Genomic DNA, 20,858 nt, shown 5'->3' on the forward strand with positions numbered 1-20,858 from the left:
TGGCACAGTCTGGTCTGCAGGGCTCCTTTAGCTTGACTGCTACAGTCTTCCCATGCCCAGAGGCAGTATACAGTTTCCCTCTTGGGCCAATGATGTGGGCATATATGGGCAGAAGTTGTGGTCTCTCCTGCCCTGCAGTCTCAGTATTACCCACACTTCTGGACGATCTGCTTTCTCTCCCATGGGGTTTGGGAGCATGTAGCGGTGGGCTGGGATCACCGAGGTCCAGGCGCCAGCTACAAGCCAGAAGTGTCTAGTCCCAGTGGAATTTTGCCTTTGTGTGTCCTGAGTCCAGCAGTCAGGTCACTTGGAGCAGAAAAGTTGATCTCACCTCTGGTTTCGGTCTGAAGTTGTTCCTCAGGGCTGACTTTCAGTTGTCCCTGTTCACATGGTTTTTTATAATAATAATATTAAAGGTCAGAGTGAAATGATATAATGGTTATTAAATATAAATATTTTAACTAATGAATTGAATTCAACAAACATTTCTCGAGTCCCTGTTACATAATAGTCTATTCCACAAGGTGCTTTCACCACTAATTCTCTATAGTGGGAGAAGTTGTATTGTTGATAAATACTTACATGAATATGCTCTTTCAGACCTTCCAATATGAGAATTTTACTTATGATTGTAGCATTTTATAAATCACATATTTCTCTGGCCTTTTGCAATATATATACATATATATGTATATATATATATATATATATCTCAGTTTCAGAAATTATTAATTAACTAATTATTTGTTTTAGTGATTATTTTTAACTGTCGACTTAACTAAGCCTAGTGTCACGTAAGAAGGGAGTCTCAACTGAAGGACTTTCTAAATAGATTGGTTTGTGCAGTATATCTGTGGGGGACAGTCTTGATTTTTAATTGATATAGGAAGTCTTATCACATTTGGTCATCACCAATCCCTGGGCAATGGTCCTTAGCTGTATGAAAAAGATGGCTAATTGTGGACCCATGAGGGCACTAGCAAGAAGCCTTCCTCCATGATTCTAATCCAAGTTCCTTCTTGAGTTACTACCAAGATTCCCCTCAATAGTGGGCTGTGACCTGAAGCAAGCGAAACAAATCCTTCTCACCACTAAATTGCTTTGATCATGGCATTTGTCACAGTAACAGAATGAAACTAGAACACCATCCTTCTCAGCCCCCTTGAAAATAAGGACACACTTCAAGTAAATCTACATAAGAAATGTAAGTATAAATAACTATTTTTGAAACAAAAAGCTTTAACATTTAAAGCACAATTCATTCCTCTCTTTTACATGAGCAAGTGGTTTTAAAATCCTTAGAGCTAGGCAAGAGAATCAGTTCAGAAACTGTCAGATCTGTAAGGACACAGTACAGTACAGGACATGCTGCATTTGAAGCAGCTTAGTCAACATTCTTAACAGCAAAACTAGAGGAATGGTTAGATTGAAGGAAGAAAAGTCATATTTATTCTTGGAGGTTTTAAAGCCATACATGTCTGAGAACATCTAGCAGACAAGAATGTTTTAAAATCCCCCTTTACCCCAAGAGGGCACCTCCTGTTGTTGTGACTCCCAGGGATTCACAAATTCATAATCAGGGTAACACCTCCATGTCACAATATCCTATTCTGCCATAGGAAAAAAAGCTGGGGAGACAGGGATAGTTAGAAACCAAGAAATGCAGAGAGATAATGTTATCAAGCTGAAGTCAGAACACAAGCTTGAATTTTGTAATGGTTATTTTCTATCTGAAGCTCATTTGCATGGAAACACTAACAAAAAAGATTCAGGTATATTGACACCCATTTTTAATCCCAGCACAGAGAGGCAAAGTTAGAGACAAGCAGGTCTCTAAATTCAAAGCCAACTTGGTCTTCATAGTGAGTTATTGATCAAGCAGGGCTACAAAAAGACCCTGTCTGCCAGATTAGGGAGGGGGCTATGCATAAAATACAGTTGTAGTTATCAAGAAGAGAATTTTAGAGCTAGAATCTTGTTAAGCACTATTGAAAAGAAATTAATTATGGTGGTCTTAAGGCTATTTTTTCACATTTTAAATTATAATTATTTAGTTTGTGTGTGGGAGGGGGTGGATGTGTATACCACAATACATATTCAGGTCAGAAGCCAACTTGCAAAGAGTCTTTTTTTTTTTCTTTCGTAATGTGGGTCTCAGGACTGAAACTAATGTCAGGCTTGCTTGCAAGTGTCATTCCCCACAGAGTCCTGTTTCTGGCACCTAATGGTGTCTAATAAGACACATATGCTCTTAGCCTAGAAGAAATCATCTTCAGAATTTTGTTTTAAGTCCTCATATTCACTTTTGGTTTCTGAGTCATTTTATTCATTTTTAAATCCTCTAAGCCTTTTTTCCACCTTTGTGTTATAATAGTGATGTCTCTCTATGCTGTTGTTACTTCTGTGTCCTTCACAAGACTGCGGAGGGTACAGCCTATGATCTGCACCATAGTTTTTGTGCACATGTAATATGAAGTTCTTGAGGATGATTCCTGTGAATTTTGATTTCACCTCCAGGCATGCTAACTCCCAGCAAAGCTGGGGACACATTTCTTCACTTTTGTCAACTGCGTGATGACCCTTAATTTGCTCTTGATTTCTGCTTCAGTGTTGTACCTCAACCATAGCTTTTAGCTAGTCAAAGACCTCTATAATCAGTAGTTTACTGATTAGTATGGGAGAAGAGACTGTGAGATGGATGTAACTGGCTCAGAGATCAGAGACACTGCTGTAGAACAGGAAGTACCAAGGTGGGAGGATACTGTCTGTCTCAAGATGACTGCTCTCATTTCCTGAATCATTCCTGTGTATGTTTCCTATTTCAGTTTTCCCAGAAGAATTCACTATCAGCCCAAAACTTTTAATCCGGGAGACACTAAAAAAGGAGGGTGGTGCATAAGTCACACAAGATGTGACACTCAACAGCTGGAGAAACCACAAAATGGCATTTTTTTAAATGAGGATAAGCAATATTTCCTAAGTCAAATATACCAATGAGGAAATACAGAGTCACATGAAATTTTCCAGTCCACAATGCTGAAAAGTAGAATTAACATTGGCAATGTTAGACTGTGTTGAATTTCAGTCTGTAACCCCAGCACTCCAGAGGCTGAGGCAAGATGACTGCTTCTAGCTTGCTGTCTAAGATACACAATTAGTGCTGAGCCATACCTGCACATGGGATAAAACTGTCTCAAGATAAATAAATAGATTTTTAGATACTGTTGATCAATTTAAACATTTATTCAACTCTGTCAGAATTTTTAACCATGATTTTTTTTCTTTCTCAGTAGTGAAAACTCGTCTTACATCTTGATTTCAAGAAGTCCTCTCTATGCTGTCAAAATAAATTTCAGAATGTTAGCGATTCCATTTTAAATAAAACTGCATTTCCTACAAAAGATTTTTAATCCATTTAGTCAGAAACTCATTTAGAAGTGTAAAGTATTGACAACAGATTGCCAGGAAGTGGCTGAGTCAGAGAAGCACTTGGAAGTGTAAGGGATTGATATGATTTCTGAACCAGGCACTGAGTCCTAAAGAGGAGACAGGAAACTACAAAATAACACTGTAGTCTCTTCTGAAGTTACTAGTTCCTCAGTTCCAAACTAAAATCCCAGCTCAAAAGAAAGTGATCACTGAGTAGAAGTAAAGTCAGGAAGATAAAACAGAATTTAGGGTAAAAGATCTGTTTAGCATGAGAACATGTTTGTCTACCACATTTAAATATGCTATTGATCTTTTTTTTTTTTATAAAAAGGGAAATGAGGGAGAAAGGTTTAAGATAAACAAAATTAGGTGTTTTTACTTTACTTAGATGAGCCACTGATCTTTTCTAAGCCTCATCAGAATTTAATCTTTCAAGTGGTGAGAAGCAAAAGGCACCCTGGCCACACTGTTCTATCTGAATGTAATGTTCCCAGCTTGGTTTGTCAAATCCAGATGTATTTTAAACCTGTAGGAGCTGATCTCATTTCCTCTAACAAGGGCTCTTTAAACTGCATAGACAGTTCAACAAAATTGTGATAAAAGACATAGAATGCTCTTTTCCCCTGATCTCCACATCTAAAGTATTCGAATAAGAAATAGCCTGCACACATGTGCTCACATGTGCACATGCGCACACACACTCCCCCTTACACACATAAACATGTACACAATGCACATACAAATACATGAATCCACACATCTTTAACACAGATAGGTTTTGGTATAATCTAGATACTGCAAATGGGACTGCTGCCCAGGCTATCTCACATGGGCAAGAAGGTTCACAGCATTGCAGTAGTGTGGTGTTCATCCCAGGAAGGCACCACAGATCTCCTAGCTATTTTAGGATGAGTGTGACACCCAAAATTGTGCTTCATGTATGGATTGTGCTCCCTTGAGTTACAATGGCTAAACCCTAAAAAATATCAGTCTAGGATAAATTTAGTTAAATGCATTTCAAACATTTCATTTCTCCTGGAAAAAATGCCCGGTTTTTTAAAATGATAAAAAATACACATGAATACAAATCTGATGGTTACACGTACCTACTTAAAATTGACGCAAAGACCATCAACAGGAAAAACTTCAGGGAATAAGTTATACTTATTTCTGTTAGACTTAAATAAGACTAATATTCTCAGGAGAACAAGATGACAACGAAATACAAACTACATTCTATCCAAGCCTTATTACATTCTTGTTTTGCAAAAATCGCTGGAGAATATTGATGCTGGCTTCTTTCTATGTCATCAAACAAAGGTATTAACATACTCGATAATCAAATGTATGCCACCCTTTCTACATTATGGGTGAAAGAGGTAATTAGTAAATCTTCGAAGTCTAATGGCTCTCAGCATATTATACAGAATTCAACAGACATAGTCAGGATCCCAAAATCTTCCAGCAACTAATGCCCTATATCATCAGGAAGTTAAAAAACAAACTTAGAACTTGAGCATCTGTAAAGCAGTTCTTCCCACTAAAATAAGTAAATTGAACACCTGCATTTGTATCTCTTGCAGACTAAAACACATCAGTGCTTGAGGTACATGAATGTTTAGAAGACAGTGACATGGCAAACACTGTCAAAGTGCTTAATTGCATGAAATTATTTCCTTTTACGAGTTGGTGCAAAAATAAAATGGAATAAGATGTAATTATAGCACTCTGCAAGGGTCTGACCAACTAAAGATCTACATTCATGTGAGTTTCTTCTTTTTAAATTCTTTCAAGTGTTGTAACCACACTGGCCATGTTCAAACCACTCTAGCCGAAGAAACAAAAATAATAATTCCACATTAATATCTTGTTGCTCACATCACAGCTAACTGTCATTGCTTCTTCCTACCTCTGTACCCATAGCATGAGGTCACATATGAGAGATGAATCATTCTCTCTCTCCCCCCTTCCAATCCTACCAGCCAGGTAGCCATAACTAATTAGCCACCTTTTCCTGGAATCTACGGGTCAGGTAAGAAATGGGAAGAGAAAGAAGGTAAGATTAAAGAGGGTAAGTCAAGAAAATGTGAACTCCTGGTGACATTCTACCTGCTTAGTTAACAATAGTAGCTCTAAGCTTGAGAATCATGCTGTAGGACCTGAACTATAAAAGCTCAAAGGGTTCATTGTGGGATCATTTCTAATGTTCATCCATAGACCCATCTCCTTACAGTGGGATAGACCAATTCACAGGACCCTGAATAATGACTAAGATGCAGAAATCATAAACAACCAAGCCCATAGAGATATTAGCATTGAGATCAGATATAGATCTAACAAAGGAGAGAAAACTCATGGGAAAAATACTTAGACATCATAACAACCTGTCAAAAGCTAATTTCCATCCTTCTCTCCTCTCTCTCTCTCTCTCTCTCTCTCTCTCTCTCTCTCTCTCTCTCTCTCTCTCTCCTCTCTCACATATACATATATATGCATATATAATCCTGTTTGATCACTTACCATATTTTCTCATTTTAAATTGCCTTAATTCATATTTACCTCTAGAAAACATTAAAAACTTAAAGGTATTCACAGTCTTAAATTATCATATTCAAAGAGCTTCAGAAGGTACCACCTTTACTTGCTATCTGTCTTGTATGCTCACAATGTCCCAAAATTAACTTGAAAATTTGCTTCTATAGATGACACCTGTAAATGGCCCCAGCATTTACTCAGAAAACAAGGCTAGAAATGTAAGGATGGTGAAAGTCTTCTGCCTGCATATATCACAAGCTCTCCACTGCCTGTAGACCATTATGGTTCTATAGCAAGTCAGCACTCCCTTAATAGTCTACTTCATTTCTCCTATATTCTGTTTATTTCCCTCTTGTTCCAAGAAAGAATCATATCCTCTCTTCCTCCTGTCTGGAGTTCACTCTTTATATTTCATTAACTGAAAGCCTACTTTTAAGACAGAATTCCACCTCTGTAATCCAGCAGCATCCTTTCATGTATACCCACCTCTGTGAATAGCCACATCTCCCTAATTAGAATACTAAACAAGCTCAGGTCCCCATAGTCTTTGTGTTCCTTAACATGTAAAAATAACTCAACAACTATTAACTTAAAAACAAAACCAATGTAGTGATAATATGATACAGGGGAATACTCACATTATCTAAAATACTATGAGTAAAATGTGTTCTGTTTGAGGTATTTTAGAAAGGTGTCCTTCAGGAGAAAGTTTTAGAAGCAGGCTCCCCCCAAGCCTTTGAAGTTACACAATCATGATTATGTAGGACAACTTTTTTATTTCCTTTTGCTGGCAAACTTTCCAGAGAGCAGGGGAGCTTTCTGTCTGCCTTCAAGTACCAACCAACCAATCAGGCTGAAAAGGTTCATGCGCATAAATATCCCTATCTTCTGGATTATTAAGGAAAATGACTCTGAATCTGTAACTTCAGTCTGGAGGAGTGGTGTGCACATTGTGTATAAGTGTACATTTCTTTACTTGTATGCTTGGTATCCAGAAGATGATATCAGGTATCTTTTGCTATAGCTCCCCGCCTTGTTTCTTGAGATGGGCTGGTGAGCAGCAAGTCCATCATCCTGTATATGCCTTTTTACTGTTCTTACAGACATGCATACAGTGGTGTTCAGCTTCTATGTGGGCTCTGGGACCCCACTTATGGCCTCATGTTTATATGCTAAGTGCTGTTACCTACTGAATAACTTCTCTAGTCCCCAGATATTTTCTTCTTGATCTACATATTCTGAGCTCTGTACAGTCCCAGGTCATGTTTGTTTACTTCACTGCTGGACTCCTTAACCCAGACACAGCCTATAGGCTGTCTCCATAAGCTGGTATCTCCTCCATAAATATTTAAAATATAAAATATTTGAGTTCATTAACAAATATTTAATTCTAGAATATACCATTGAATTCTTTTGTGAAAATGTCTACTAGATTATGTTCTCCTAGAACTGTATTGCCCTAACTTTTGGCATATATTTCTCTTTCTTTCAGTCCCTTGCTGATAGCCAGCAGGTGTATTAGTTCTGTAGTCTCCGAGTTGAGTTGAAGAGATATTTGGAGTTAATGGATCTCCTCAGCAAGGGATCAGGCTAATTTAAAGAGTGTATGTGGGTTCATCTTGAGTCTTTGCAGAATGTCTGAAATCTCTTGAGGTTGCCCATGTTACTGGTAAGAGCACTGCAGAATATAGAAGGCCTAGGGATACAAGTTCAGTTTGTCTCCATGTATGTGACAAACTGAATGACCCTGCACAACAGGAAAGTTAATCTTTTATATAAAGATAAGAATAAGAAGCTCCTTTACCTGAACAGAAATCATCAGAGTATCGATCATAAACAGCTCTGCAGTCCCTTTCATCACACTCGCATGTGTCTCCATGAATGTCTCCCCAGTCGCCAGTTGGATCAACATCATGGCAAGAACATTCACCACATACACATGTTCCTAGTAAGGAAAAATAAAAAGGAATCTTATGGGTATAAGACAATAAGTATAAAAGGAAGCATCTTGTATATTTCGTATTCAAAATACTGATCCTTTTACATTTTGGAATTATGCATTTTAGTATAAAAATATTCTAAAAAGAAACATCATCTAAAGTTGATGGAAGAGATTTCTCAGCAAATAAAAAGTATCTATAACTATGTGAGATTCTCAAAGATAATATTAAAACAATATATAATGTTTGTCCACAAGAAATTTAGAAACAACTTGAACAAAAAGTGAAGACAAAGGTAATAGAAGTTCTAGGAAACTCAAAATTTTTTATCGCCAACATTTTGTGAAGTGAGGTGTATGTATCTTAAGAACTGGAGAAGTGTAGTGTGGATGGAGCAACTGGAGTAGATAATATGGATGTATCGAGGAGGGAGGACTGTCTTAGCCAACTTTAGAGGTAGAATCTAAGGAAACTGAATAGGATGATGAGGATGGTGGGGTCTTTAATGCCTGTGAAGGGACTAAGTAAATTCCATTAAGTGAGACAAAGCAGGATTAGAGAAGGTGTTAGAGACAAAATTGAAAGGTCTGACCTCATCAGTGGAAGAGTTTGTGTTGGAAAGTAATATTTTCTTTAAATAGGCAGTCAGCCTTTATGGTAAGTAAAGATAAATTATTTGGGAACTAAAACAAAGACATCTTTTCCTTGCTTCCTTAAATTAAAGTAAGTAGCAATTTGACTAAAAATTCAAATGTTCAAAATAAAGCCATATGATATGAACAAATTCACATTTTTATTCAAAATATCTGAAACAAAATTACTAAAAGAAAAAATGAAATATACTCAACTACATGAAAATTTGAAATTCAGATTGGGACCAAAGCAGTCTAAGAATACCCAAATACTAAAGGAGCTGAAGCATGTTATCTGTATTTATGTATGTAGAAGGCAAAAGTGCACCCACAAACATACAACCAACTCTTAGGCATCAAGACCTAAAGTTTAAATATACCCAACATAACACAGGCAAAGACAGAAAACAAGAAGTATCATAGGGAATCAATAATAACCATGACCAGGGTTGACTATGAAGAGATTGCTAAGATCTGGGGGAGGGGAGCAGTAAAAACATAATAATGAATTAAAGTTATTTTGGATGTTAGATTGTCACTGGTAAAGAAGCATGCAGGATCCAGAGGCTTTGTGGAAATGGCTAGATGTACTACAACTGCTGCCTCTGTAGCAATTGAATACAAAAGATTTAGGCAGGGAGAAGTGCTTATGAACACAAGATAAGTTAGTGTGATATCTAGTAGGAAACAGTTCCCATGAACAGAGGGTTTCCCTTGCAATTATTATTTTTTGGGGGGGTGTGGTAAGCCCAGAATTTTACCTTTCTTCTTTTATAGATTCTTAAGTCTTTATTTATCAATATTTAAAACGTTGTGTCAGGGGATTCTGTATGAGAATAGTTTATTAAAATGACTTGCACCTTTATAGATATGAAAAACAAAACTTATCCAGTTTTCTATTTTAATGGCTTCAAAGAAAGCAAAAAAGGCACTCATTTATATTACAAGCTTGGTAAGATTGGGTCTTTTTGAGCAACCTTTTGACACAGAAAAGAAAAAATATCAGGTATTTAAAATAATAAACAAAAACAAACAAATAAATAATCCAAAAATAAAAACTCGAAAGTAAAGAAAAAGCACTTAAACTCTGCTGATGAGATGGTTCAGTGAGTAAATCAGCCAAGCCTGACACCTGAGTCTGATCCCCAGGGCCCACAGTGTAAGACAGAACTGACTGTAACAAGTTGTTTCTGACATCCACAGGCATGCTATGACAAATGTATGCACATACACATATATGTATGAGCATACAAATACACTAATGAAATGAATTTTAAATTTGATTTTATATCAGTAGTTATTAACCTTAAATTATATTTGATAGACATTTAAAATTTCTCTTTAAGGTCATTCTACAATTTGATGCATGGTTTAAGTTGTCTATTTTGTTCAATGCATTTTTCAGCACCGCATTCAGAATTTGAGGTCATTTATATCAATTCTGCACTTCAGAATTCAGCCTTTCATTTCCTTGATTAAGACTGGAAGGTTGTCTGACTGCCCTCAGGACAATCAGATACTCATGCTGCGTATGGTCCTGTAAATCAAGAGATGTTTCTAACACAGTGTCTCCAGGAATCACCTTTTAGTTGTGCTGTTGTTTTGGGAAGATGACAAAGAAATTCTAGCCCCCATGCTCTATTTGCTCAGTAAAGCTTAAAGAATAATAATAAATTTATCTTCCCTTATCTACTCAGTAAGAAACAAGAAATAAAAGATTGTTGGTGTCAGTATAGATTTCCACTAATTATGGATGATGACTTTGTCCTACACTGAAGGAAATACATTGAGAAGATAGGTCTTAATCATAATGATCCTTGTTAACCACGGGGTCATGTAGTAGCATGAATGGGTGACGCACCTCTGTTGCTACAGACTTTGCCATCTGGAGATGTGCATCTTCGCTTGCTTTCCCAGGGGGTGATGTCACACTGGAACTCGCATTTATCTCCATGCCAACCAGCCTCGCAGTAACAGTTTCCACAGTAACACTTCCCATGGCCTTTACCCAAAAGAATTTTATACAGTGAGGAAAAAAGCAACTTTTCAAAGCAGCATTACCTTTCTACCTCTTACAACCATTTGGAAATAACAAAGGGTTCCCAGACCCTTGCTAAAATTAATCAACTTGTGGGGGTTTTTTTCCTCCCAAAACATAAGACTTGAGCTTGCATCTACATAATTATACAAATAAAGGCAGCTAATATGTCCGTTGCCTCAGCCTACAAGGAAAGTGATTAGGATGAAAGCATTTGCAAAGAAATTATAAGACTGACTATAAAAGTCCATTTCTCTACCATCTGAAGTGCATGCATTACTTGAACAAGTCTTACCATGTGGATGTTTCCTGAAACAGTAATTAATATTGTTTATTTGAAATTAGTTATTGAGAAAGTAGCAGTTTGTGTTTATTTAGACATGTTTTATTAATGGCTGAAGTACTATCAAACCAGAGGAAATGTTTCATCTTCTCATTCCTTTGTGTTCCACGAGCTGTTGTGTTTTACCATGTGGAAAGTTCTGAGTTAAATCGGTAAAATGAAATGCACTATTGGCCTCATAACCAAACTCCAGGTCTATGTCCAGAGAATACAAATGAGAGTTAATGATGCCCCTCACCTAGAGCCGAAATGCCAAGCATTTGTCCACCTTCCCATATTTTTCATTTTTAATTCTACAACTCAAGCTATCTGTAACAAACTGCTATCACTCTACTTCCATCCTGCATGTCTAGCTGGCCTTCTCCAAAATAGAATTTACCTTTAAGTTCACTTTCTGCATGCTCTCTTCTTTATAGTTATTCCACACAAATACAGATGAATGTTCTATTTATTTCATATTCTAGACTTTCTAATCATAAAAATTTACAATTTGTGAGACTCATATTTATTCTTCCAATTCCTTCTTCTAGAGCCATAATTCTGGGGTAGTCATGGAAATGTGACAGTGTGGCCATGTTTTAATTGCTTACTAGTACATTTTCCATTGTACAATTATGGTATCCCTTCATTAATTAAGTCTCATAAATATTTATACTTTATGTGAAAGTTCCTAAAAAACTATAAAATTCAAAAAGTATTTGATTTAAAATAATCATTTATATAAGGGATTAATCCTGAAATAAAACAGAGAGAGATAAATTTGGGTGATAGGGAAGGTCATGGAGAGCTAGAAGACGTAGCGGGAAGAGAATATGTGGTTCACTATATTGTATGAGAGACGAATCTATTTTCAATTTTAAAAAGATAGGGGTTAAGTAGAAAAGAAAACTAATGTAAAGCTAGACTTTAATGAAGACAGGAAAGGTAATTTAAATGAAAGGGTAAGAAAAACATCATCAGGACAACAGAAGTCTATTAAAATAAAATGTAACCTTCAGTACAATGTGTATCCCAGGCAACAAACGTAACTTTCTATGGTGTGTTTAAACTTGTGGAGGAAAAAAATCTCTTTTACTGTGTAGTATCAATGATAGACTAAAGAAACATCTCTCAAGGGATTGTTTTCATATGAATGACACATGAAAAGCCTTAGGATTCTAAGCAATAGCAATCCCACAGTGTTATTGGATACTGGTATCTGTGGTCAGAGATGCTGCACCATGAAATTCCTAAGACCCAAACAACTGGAAACACCAAATAAAAATGAATAAAGTTAAACATTTCCTACTGCATTGTTTCAAGTTAATTTTTTTCTGTCTGCACATATGTGTAAGCCTTGCCTCCGTGATATATATCAAAACTCATTGGTCTCAAAACTTTTTCATTTTACTCTTTTCTGCTCATCGACTGGAAATAAAATATCAAGATTGCGTAGGGGGATGCTGGAGCTGTGGGACAGGAGACTGTAGGTGGGTGGGGAGAGCACTCTCTTACAGGCAAAGGGATGGAGGAAAGGGCAAATGTGGGATGGGGGGGTTTGATAGAGAGCTAAAAGGAAAGTGGGATATCATTTGAGATGTAAACGAATGGAATGATTAATTTTTTAAAAAAGGAAAAAATAATAGAAAAAAAGGATTGTAATTACATAGTGTTTTCATTGTAAGTATTTTGAACAAAACCCTGTCGAAGAATGTGCTAAATAGAGTCTGACCTAGAACACGGGCTCAGAAGAGCTTCCTTGACATTTGTTTTAGACTGGTGGGTGTATTCAAGAGACTAGGGTCAGAGTTCATTCCAGTTTAAAATAAGAACACAGAGACCTAGGATAAGCCTACGAGGAGCTCAATGAGGGTGACCTTAGCTATGACTCACAACTTTGGAGGTATGGAACCTGAAGAAGGCACCTCCTTTTGCCAGGCAGGAACCCCAGTGGAGCAGTAGAGACACCAACCTACCCTCAAAACTTTCAATCCCACATTTATCCTGTTTACAAGTAATGCAGATTTAGGGAATTGCCAACCAATAACCAGCCCAATTTGAGACCCATGGGCAAGCACCAATCCTGACACTATTAATGATACTCTGTTATGTTTGCAGATGTTTAACTGTCCTCAAAGAGGCTCTACCCAACAACTGACTCAGACAGAGGCAGTCACCCACACCCAAACAGTGGATGGAGTTTGGGGACTCTTACAGAAGAAAAGGAGGAAGTATTGTGGGCTCTGAAGGGATAGGAACTCCATCAGAAGACAAACAGAGTCAACTAACCTGGACTCTTGGATCTCTCAAAGTCTACACCACCAACCAAAGAACATACACTGTCTGAACCTAAGCCTCTTGCATATATGTTACAGATGTTTAGCTTGTGGGTCCCAAACAACTGGAATGGGGGCTCTCCCAAAAGCTATTGCCTAGATATGGGATATGCTCTTCTAGGTGGGCTGCCTTGTCTGGTCTCAGTGCAGGAGAATGCACCTAGCATCCCAGAGATTTAATTGCCAATGGGGGTGATATACAAGGGGATCCCACCTACTCAGAGAAGGAGTGAATGGGGCAAGGATTGTGGGAGGGGGTGACAGGGAAGGGGGCAGTAAATGGGATATAAAATGAATAATTAAAAAATAAAATAAGAACACTTGGATAATGCTACAAGACAAGCTGGAAGCCACAGTGATATTAGGAAATTGGCAACTTGTTACATGGTTGTGGTGGCTTTTTCTAGTTCTCTGATTCCTTTGGGTCCTAGTATCACTGATCTTGCTAGGATATGCCAGAGCATATTAAGTAGATTAGAATCCTTTTGGAAACATCAAAGGAGAGTGTACTCAATCAAAGTGACTCTCATAGCTCTCTACTGCCATTTAATTACGTCAATGAAGGTTACAAATGGACATTCTGGGCAAGCACTTAGCAATAGATAAGTAGAAAGAAAATTATAGGATGTGTGGTAAGGATGTAATCTTTTAAGAAAACTGGAAACTCTAAGGCAGTCATGCAATGTAAATTATAAAGAGTCAGAAGTACAGTCCAGGTGTAGGATAACAGTCTAGGGGCGCTGTCTAAACCTACCTAAAACCTAGTTTTGTGTTTATTAAATAATTCTAGAATACTCTGAAGATCTTGACACAACTTTTTACCAGATATGTTTTACAACACAGGTTAAAATTGAAGTTTATATAAAGAAAAGAATACAATAAAATGAGTGAAAAACAGAAGCTTCTATGCTCCACACTTAGCATACATACCTCCACATATTTCTTCTGTTTCATCATCTATGCATTCTCTATCATCACACTCACAAAATTTACCGTAAATGAGTCCATGTCCATCTGAATTATCACACTTACACCTGCCACAGTGACATGTACCTAAAGCAGGGAAACAAAGACAAGAACATTACACACTAGAAATCATCATAAATAATGCCCTTCCCTATTTCTTCTGGGTAAGTAGAGAACTCAAATCAATCTAATGCTGAAATTACACATTTCTATGGCCATGGTGAGATGGAGGGGAAGTTACTCATTTTTGAGATGATTATAGTACAAGAATTATAATATGTACTTCACAGTTATTGCTGTTGCCTTTGATAGTTAAATTAGCATCATGTAACCCTCTCAAAACACAGAGGTCCTGATATGTATCTTTCAAAGTAGGTTGTGAATGAATATCTTCTGATGATCTGTTTTTTTCCCCAGCATACTATCTTATCCTACTTATTTTTTATTGGATTTTTTTAAAATTTACATTTCAAGTGTTATTCCTTCCTTTTCCTGGTTTCCAGGACATAAGTCCTCTATCTCATCCCCCTCTCCTTCTTCTATAAAGGTGCTCCCCTCCCCAAGCACCCCCTTCTTGCCCCCACCCCTGACTTTCCCCTACACTGGGGGGTCCAGCCTTGGCAGGACCTAGGACTTCTTCTATTGGTGCCCAATTATGCCACCCTCTGCTACATATGCAGATGAACTGTTTCTAAAGAGAGCTAAAGCACTTTTCAGCTTTCTAAGGGAATCTTCTCATCTTCCCCACCATTCCAATGTTTTACCACATGTTTAAACATACTGTTTATATAATAAATACTTAAAAAATGTTTCATTAATAAATAAGCTAATGAAAAATATATGTATGCCTGAGAGTGTCACATCTTAACATTAGCTGACATCCTTGTTCTAAGGATTACAGGACTGCCACAAGTTTTCTTAGGCACAAATTCTTGGGACCTCAGTAGACTCTCAAAGCAGCTCAGAGAATGTTAGAGATCCTGGGGATAGTAGATCTCCCAAAAGCCACATACTCACCTTACATTAGGGTTGACTACACCCTGTATTTTATTGAAAGTAATATTTTATCCAAATGATACTAACAAGTCAGATCTCTACCTGTTCTACTAAATCATTTTCCACTTTTAATTGATCCTCACAGCAATTGATTATTTTTAGTAGTCCTTAGCAATTGCCAATTGACAGTGAAAGCTAAGACTTTATGAGTCAACAGGATGGTCATAAATTCTTGAAATCCAATAGGCAATCACGTCATTCATAAAAAACAAATGTGCTAAAACAGAGAAGTTCAAAATACTGTAAAAGCAAGGAAATTTAGTTGAGAGCTGTAGGTCAAAGAGAGCCCTGAGGACATGTCCAAGGATTGAAAGCCAAGCTAAGTGAAATAAGCAAATAGATAAATAAACAAACAAACAAACAAATATTAAGACACAAAAGCAAAGCCTCAGTCATTGGTTGAAGAAGAACAAATACAGCAGGACTGAAAAATAGCATCACATTAATAAAACTATTAGATAGTATCTTCTGGTATCTGTGTAGTTGATACTAAACATCTCCAGTAGCTGCATTCTCATCAAATGACCACAAGAAGAGTACATATGGACTAGGTAATTCTTGTTTTCACATGGAACATGAACTGAAACTGGGAAATTGACTGTTAAGAAATGAATAAAGAGGCTACTTCACAACGACACAGGTTAGATGAATGATGACAGAGAAGTGAAAGAATATGTGAGAAGATTGTTGAGAGCAGAAACAGACAGAATTTCATGGTCAGATGAGTATAAAGTGGAAATTTCAAGTATGATATTTGATATTTGGCTTGAGTAATGGCATAGTAGTTATTCTGCACATGCTACACGGGCAAGAACATAGACTTTGTATTCAGGAACAATTACAGTCAAAGATTGGTGAAGAATTGTTTAGATTGAGATCACTTCCACATCTCTTTCACAGATTCTATGTGTTCACACAATCTCCTGTTCACAGGATAACCATGAGATCAAGTGACAAATCTAGAAACCATTTACCTCTGAAGGCACTGCTGTACCTGGTATATAGGAGTCTTTCAAAAAACCATGAATCTTTCCTCATCTTTCTTTAAAGATTAGTACATTAATCATATTCCAAATACTTCCTCCAGACTCACCTTAATCAATAGACCCTGAGAACATTCTCATTTTCACACCTTCTAGGTCCTTCTGTTACCCAGGCCACCTATAATTTGCTGTTACCTGTAAGAGGGCCTCCTCTCACAAAATCACAAAGGAAAGGGATTTTGCAAAATCTGATTTTGTTGTTTTATACCTTGAGGGTACTCCTGTGAATCTGGCATATATTAAGTGCAATTCTCTTGTGTTATTTTTTTCTAGAACCTATTTTAAGTTATAATATTACTTGAAATATAATGCTATAATTTGTGGAACTGCTTCATTATTTTTTATCTCATTATCACCTTTCTCTTTTACTTTCACATCTCTTCTTTCTGTCTCTCAACCACCCACATGTTTAATCATTAAACTTTCTTACGACCTATTATGCTATTGTCAAGGTACTATAGGAGATAATAAAATAAAGAAAATTAAGCAAGTCAGAGAATAGAAAGAAGAAACAACAAAAAGGTATTCATAACAGATACAAAGAAAATTCTTCACACAAAAAAGATAACCCTCAGAAGGTTAGGTGAGGGTGCAAAGGCATCAGGAAGAAGCGAATCCTTAATGTATTGCTAATAAATAGAAAGAATGGCAACAAATGAATTGAGATACCAAGAAGATTTGTGGTGTTGAGGAAAATGAGTAGAAAATTATGGTGGAAAATAACAGTTTAGGTAAGAGACTGAGTTAAGTTTGGATGAAAGGGTATGGGGAATACAGATGGCAAAGATGAAGAACATTGGCCAAGGATTTTAAATTATCTCTTGGAATACCAGGAGCCTGCCACAGTTTGGCAGAAGAGAATAACTTGGTGGGAGATGCATACACATAGTCATTCTCCCTCCAGAATGATGGGCAGGAACTGTCACTGCGTCCAACTTTGATGACTGACGAGTTCTACTGGCAGGCTCACTCGCATTCACACATGTGAACCATTCCTATTCCTCACCACAGTGGAAAGTTTACAACAGTTCAGAGACTTCCTATCTCACCATCCAGCATAAATCACATCTGATCCTCAAAGACATGGCAGATGGGAGCCCAAGCAAAGGTGCCAGACTCCTGTGTTCCGGCTGTGTCGTCCTACTTCTCACTATGGGTTGCCAGTCAATCACACTCCAGGATGGGTAGCTTTGCACTTGATTATTTTAGCTCTAGGTTTCCTGCTGTCTAACATAGTTGGTTCTCTATGGTGACTTACCAGACTTGAGCACACTCTGTTCTAAGGTGCTGGGGTCTGCACATTTTTACCTTTCTGAATCCATTAAAGAGGAAGCTTCTGGAAGTTCTCTGTTCTCGGTTCCTTCTAAACATGCCTTTCAGTTTATGCCCTACAATGGTTACCTCCTCTCCCTCTTGTATATCCAAGCTACAACCATAGAACCGAATTCTAAGAGAGGACAGAACCACCAAAGAAGATATAGTTAGCGTTTCTATTGCTACTATGAAACACCATGACCAAAATCTGTGAAGAAAAGGGTTTATTTGTCTTATACATACATATCACTGTCCATCATCAAAGGAAGCTAGCACAGAACTCAAACAAGGCAGAGGTCTGGAGACAGGAGCTGATGTAGAGGTGTGGAGGAGTTCTATTTACTGTGTTGCTTCCCATGGTTTGTTTAGCCTGTTTTCTGATTGGGCTGGGCCCTCCCCTATCTATCACTAATTAAGAAAATGCCTCACAATCAGATATTATAAAGGCATTTTCTCAATTGAGGTTCCTTCCATTCCAATGTGTCAAGATGACATAAAACTAGCCAACAGGGGGAAATAATACCGTTTTAAGGGACTAGTCGTGAAACTTGTTGGTGGAAGTTATTATTAATGAGGATGTGGTGAGACCCAAGATTGCCAAATCAAACTACTGAGATTCGTTTAAGATAATGAATAAATGTAAATTTGATTAAGCCCAAACCAGCAAAGTTCATTCCATACAAACTTAATACTTACCAGATGAGATGGATTCTCTGTGTGACTGTGTAACTGTGAAGAATCTCTAAGTATGCCTTTTGCATAGTGTTAACTTTGGACCCTACTTCATAATCTACATAACAATCTTATTAATAATAAAAGGAAGAAAGGCTAACAAAACCCTTAAAAATAAAATTAAACCAATATAAATAAGCTCAATTATATTTCAAATGAGCTACATGTCTACTCTACGAAGAGATTGAGGAAGCCAGGCAACTTATGAATAGCTTTGACTAGACCCCTTAATCTGAAGCATGATTAGGGTGGGGTGACAATTGATGGCTTGAATTAGAATCAAATCCTTTTTGGTTTTGTACATTTATTTCATGTAGTTATGTCTCTGAAAAATCATTAAACAATTTTAGATGTAGGTAGTATAGAATAGAACAAATGAGCAAATGTATGGATATTGTGGAGAGGCTTCATAGAGGTCCAAACTGAGCATCATTTCACTGAAGATAATTGATAAATGGACAATAGGCATAGCGGTCCATGCTTGTAATCTCAGCAGAAGGGACAGAGGCAGGAAGAGTGTAGTCTAATTGGGAATATAGAGAAACTAAGATAGCCTGTGACACTTTACTTCAAAAAATCTAAAACAGCAGTAACAACATTAACACCCCCATTCCAAATAAAATAAATGAAATAAAATAAAGGGGGGCTATAGTACAGATTTTGCTTATGGTTATTCAAAATGATTGTTACTATGAAAATAGTAGAAGCAAGGAAAAACAGGAGAGATAACAACATAACCCTGTCCCTAGATTAGATCTAGTGAAAAAGGATTGGTGTTATGAAGGACACCATTGAGTCGTGGACAACAGGGGACCAGAACTATGTTTTATATAAAATTATTTATCAATCTTACAAAAGAGGGTCAAATATCTTATACTTTATGATTTGTCAAGTATGATTTATCATCTATCAAGACTATTCTGTGCCAAGCATGTTAATGCATAACTTTAACCTTAGCACTTGCAAAACAGAGGCAGGCTGAACTCTGTGGAACTGAAACTAGCTTGGTCTTCATAGTCCAATGGTTTACAAACCATGGGTTATGATCTCACAGGGGTCACATATCAGATATTTATATTACAATTCATAACAGGAGCAAAATTGCAGTTACAAAATAGCAATGAACTAGTTTTGTGGTTTTGGTTCATCACAACATGAGGTATTGTACTATAGCGTCCATAGTATTAGGAAGGCTGAGAGATACTGGTATAGTGAATTCCAGAACACTCAGAGAGTAAGACATTCTCTCCCAAAGGGAAAAAAGACAGGTTTGCATATTTCTTTTTTGTGCAATATTGATGTGCCAATTCACATTTACTAAGGAATGAACCTTCAGAATCAATAACATATTCGTGTGTATATGTGTTTGTGTGGGTTTTTAATATGTGAACATGTGTGTTTTACCTGTATGTTTCTGTGTGTACATGGTTGTGTACATGTATACCTGTGTGTATGTGTCTTGATGGATGATTGTGAGTCTTGGAAATCTTACTGAGAGAAACACTATAGTGAGCAGAGAAATGAGGAGACTATGTTGAACACAGGTTATAAGTGCTCACCCTGCACATCCTAACCCCCTCACTTTGCACACAGTCCAGATTCCATTAGCAAAACACTTTGAGCTTAATCTATACTAAGCAGTCTGTTGAAATCTGATTGTGAAAAATTCCTAGCTCTGATTATAGAAGAGACCCAGCAATAATGCAAACTTCTTGGTGGGGCATAAGTCTAAATTGTCAAAGGTTTGCCTTTACCAGGTGAAACAAATCTTGTTCCTCTGAAACTGACCAACCAAATAGCTTCAAAACCCAAACAAAAAAGTAAATCAGAGACAAACAGCTCCTCTCAAGAGGCTGTTATGTGGATTTGTTGGCTTGCTGTGGGGTTACTGAAAACCTACAGAGCTTCTTCACTAGTTTGAGTTGCTCTTTCTCTTGATGATGTAGAAGCAAACAAAGGCTATGATAAAAAGAAAGTGACTTGATACCAAACAACGCTATAAAAAAATGAAATAAGATAATTCATGCACTCATAGTCACTTAAAAAAATCACAAAACCAAAACTAAACAACAACAACAACAGAAGAGTTCACGCTACATATTAAAACAATTGAAGCTGAACCTCCAGGGCAGCACAAGAGACTGAAATTTTAGTACTTTCCTTTGGATGCATAGGTTGAATATGGTGAGAAAGGTGACTTAGAGGTTCCCTGTGCGCACTTGTTGAAGCTATTACAATTAAAAGTATCTAACTATCATTGTAGTCTAAACTGTAAGTATTGTGATTTTTGTGATTTTGCTAAGTATTTGAATAGCTTCCCTGTAATTCCTAAGCAAGATTTCTAAATGACTCCTATGAAATATACAAAAATTTTGTCAAAACACACACAGGCACTCAAACAAACAAACAAACAAACTTTGCTATCCCTATATCCTCAATGAAGTTCATAAGCAGTATCTGAAACTTCCATTAAGTTAAAATTTTAGGCCCCATTCGCTGCTAATGTGTAAATTGA

General features: G+C 37.0%; 1 protein-coding gene across 1 annotated transcript in view; it reads right to left on the minus strand.

Annotated features, from left to right (window-relative positions):
* Itgbl1 (integrin subunit beta like 1) overlaps positions 1–20,858 on the minus strand; it is a 246,366-nt gene that overhangs the window by 114,550 nt on the left and 110,958 nt on the right. The window contains exons 4-6 of the mRNA XM_032917634.1: positions 14,163–14,285; positions 10,398–10,538; positions 7,769–7,909 (exon numbers count right to left, since the gene is read on the minus strand). Coding sequence (XP_032773525.1) covers positions 7,769–7,909; positions 10,398–10,538; positions 14,163–14,285 — 405 coding nt within the window. The remainder of the gene's footprint in view (positions 1–7,768; positions 7,910–10,397; positions 10,539–14,162; positions 14,286–20,858) is intronic.

This window comes from Rattus rattus, chromosome 12, assembly GCF_011064425.1.
Source record: "Rattus rattus isolate New Zealand chromosome 12, Rrattus_CSIRO_v1, whole genome shotgun sequence".
In the NCBI taxonomy this organism is placed as follows: domain Eukaryota; kingdom Metazoa; phylum Chordata; class Mammalia; order Rodentia; family Muridae; genus Rattus; species Rattus rattus.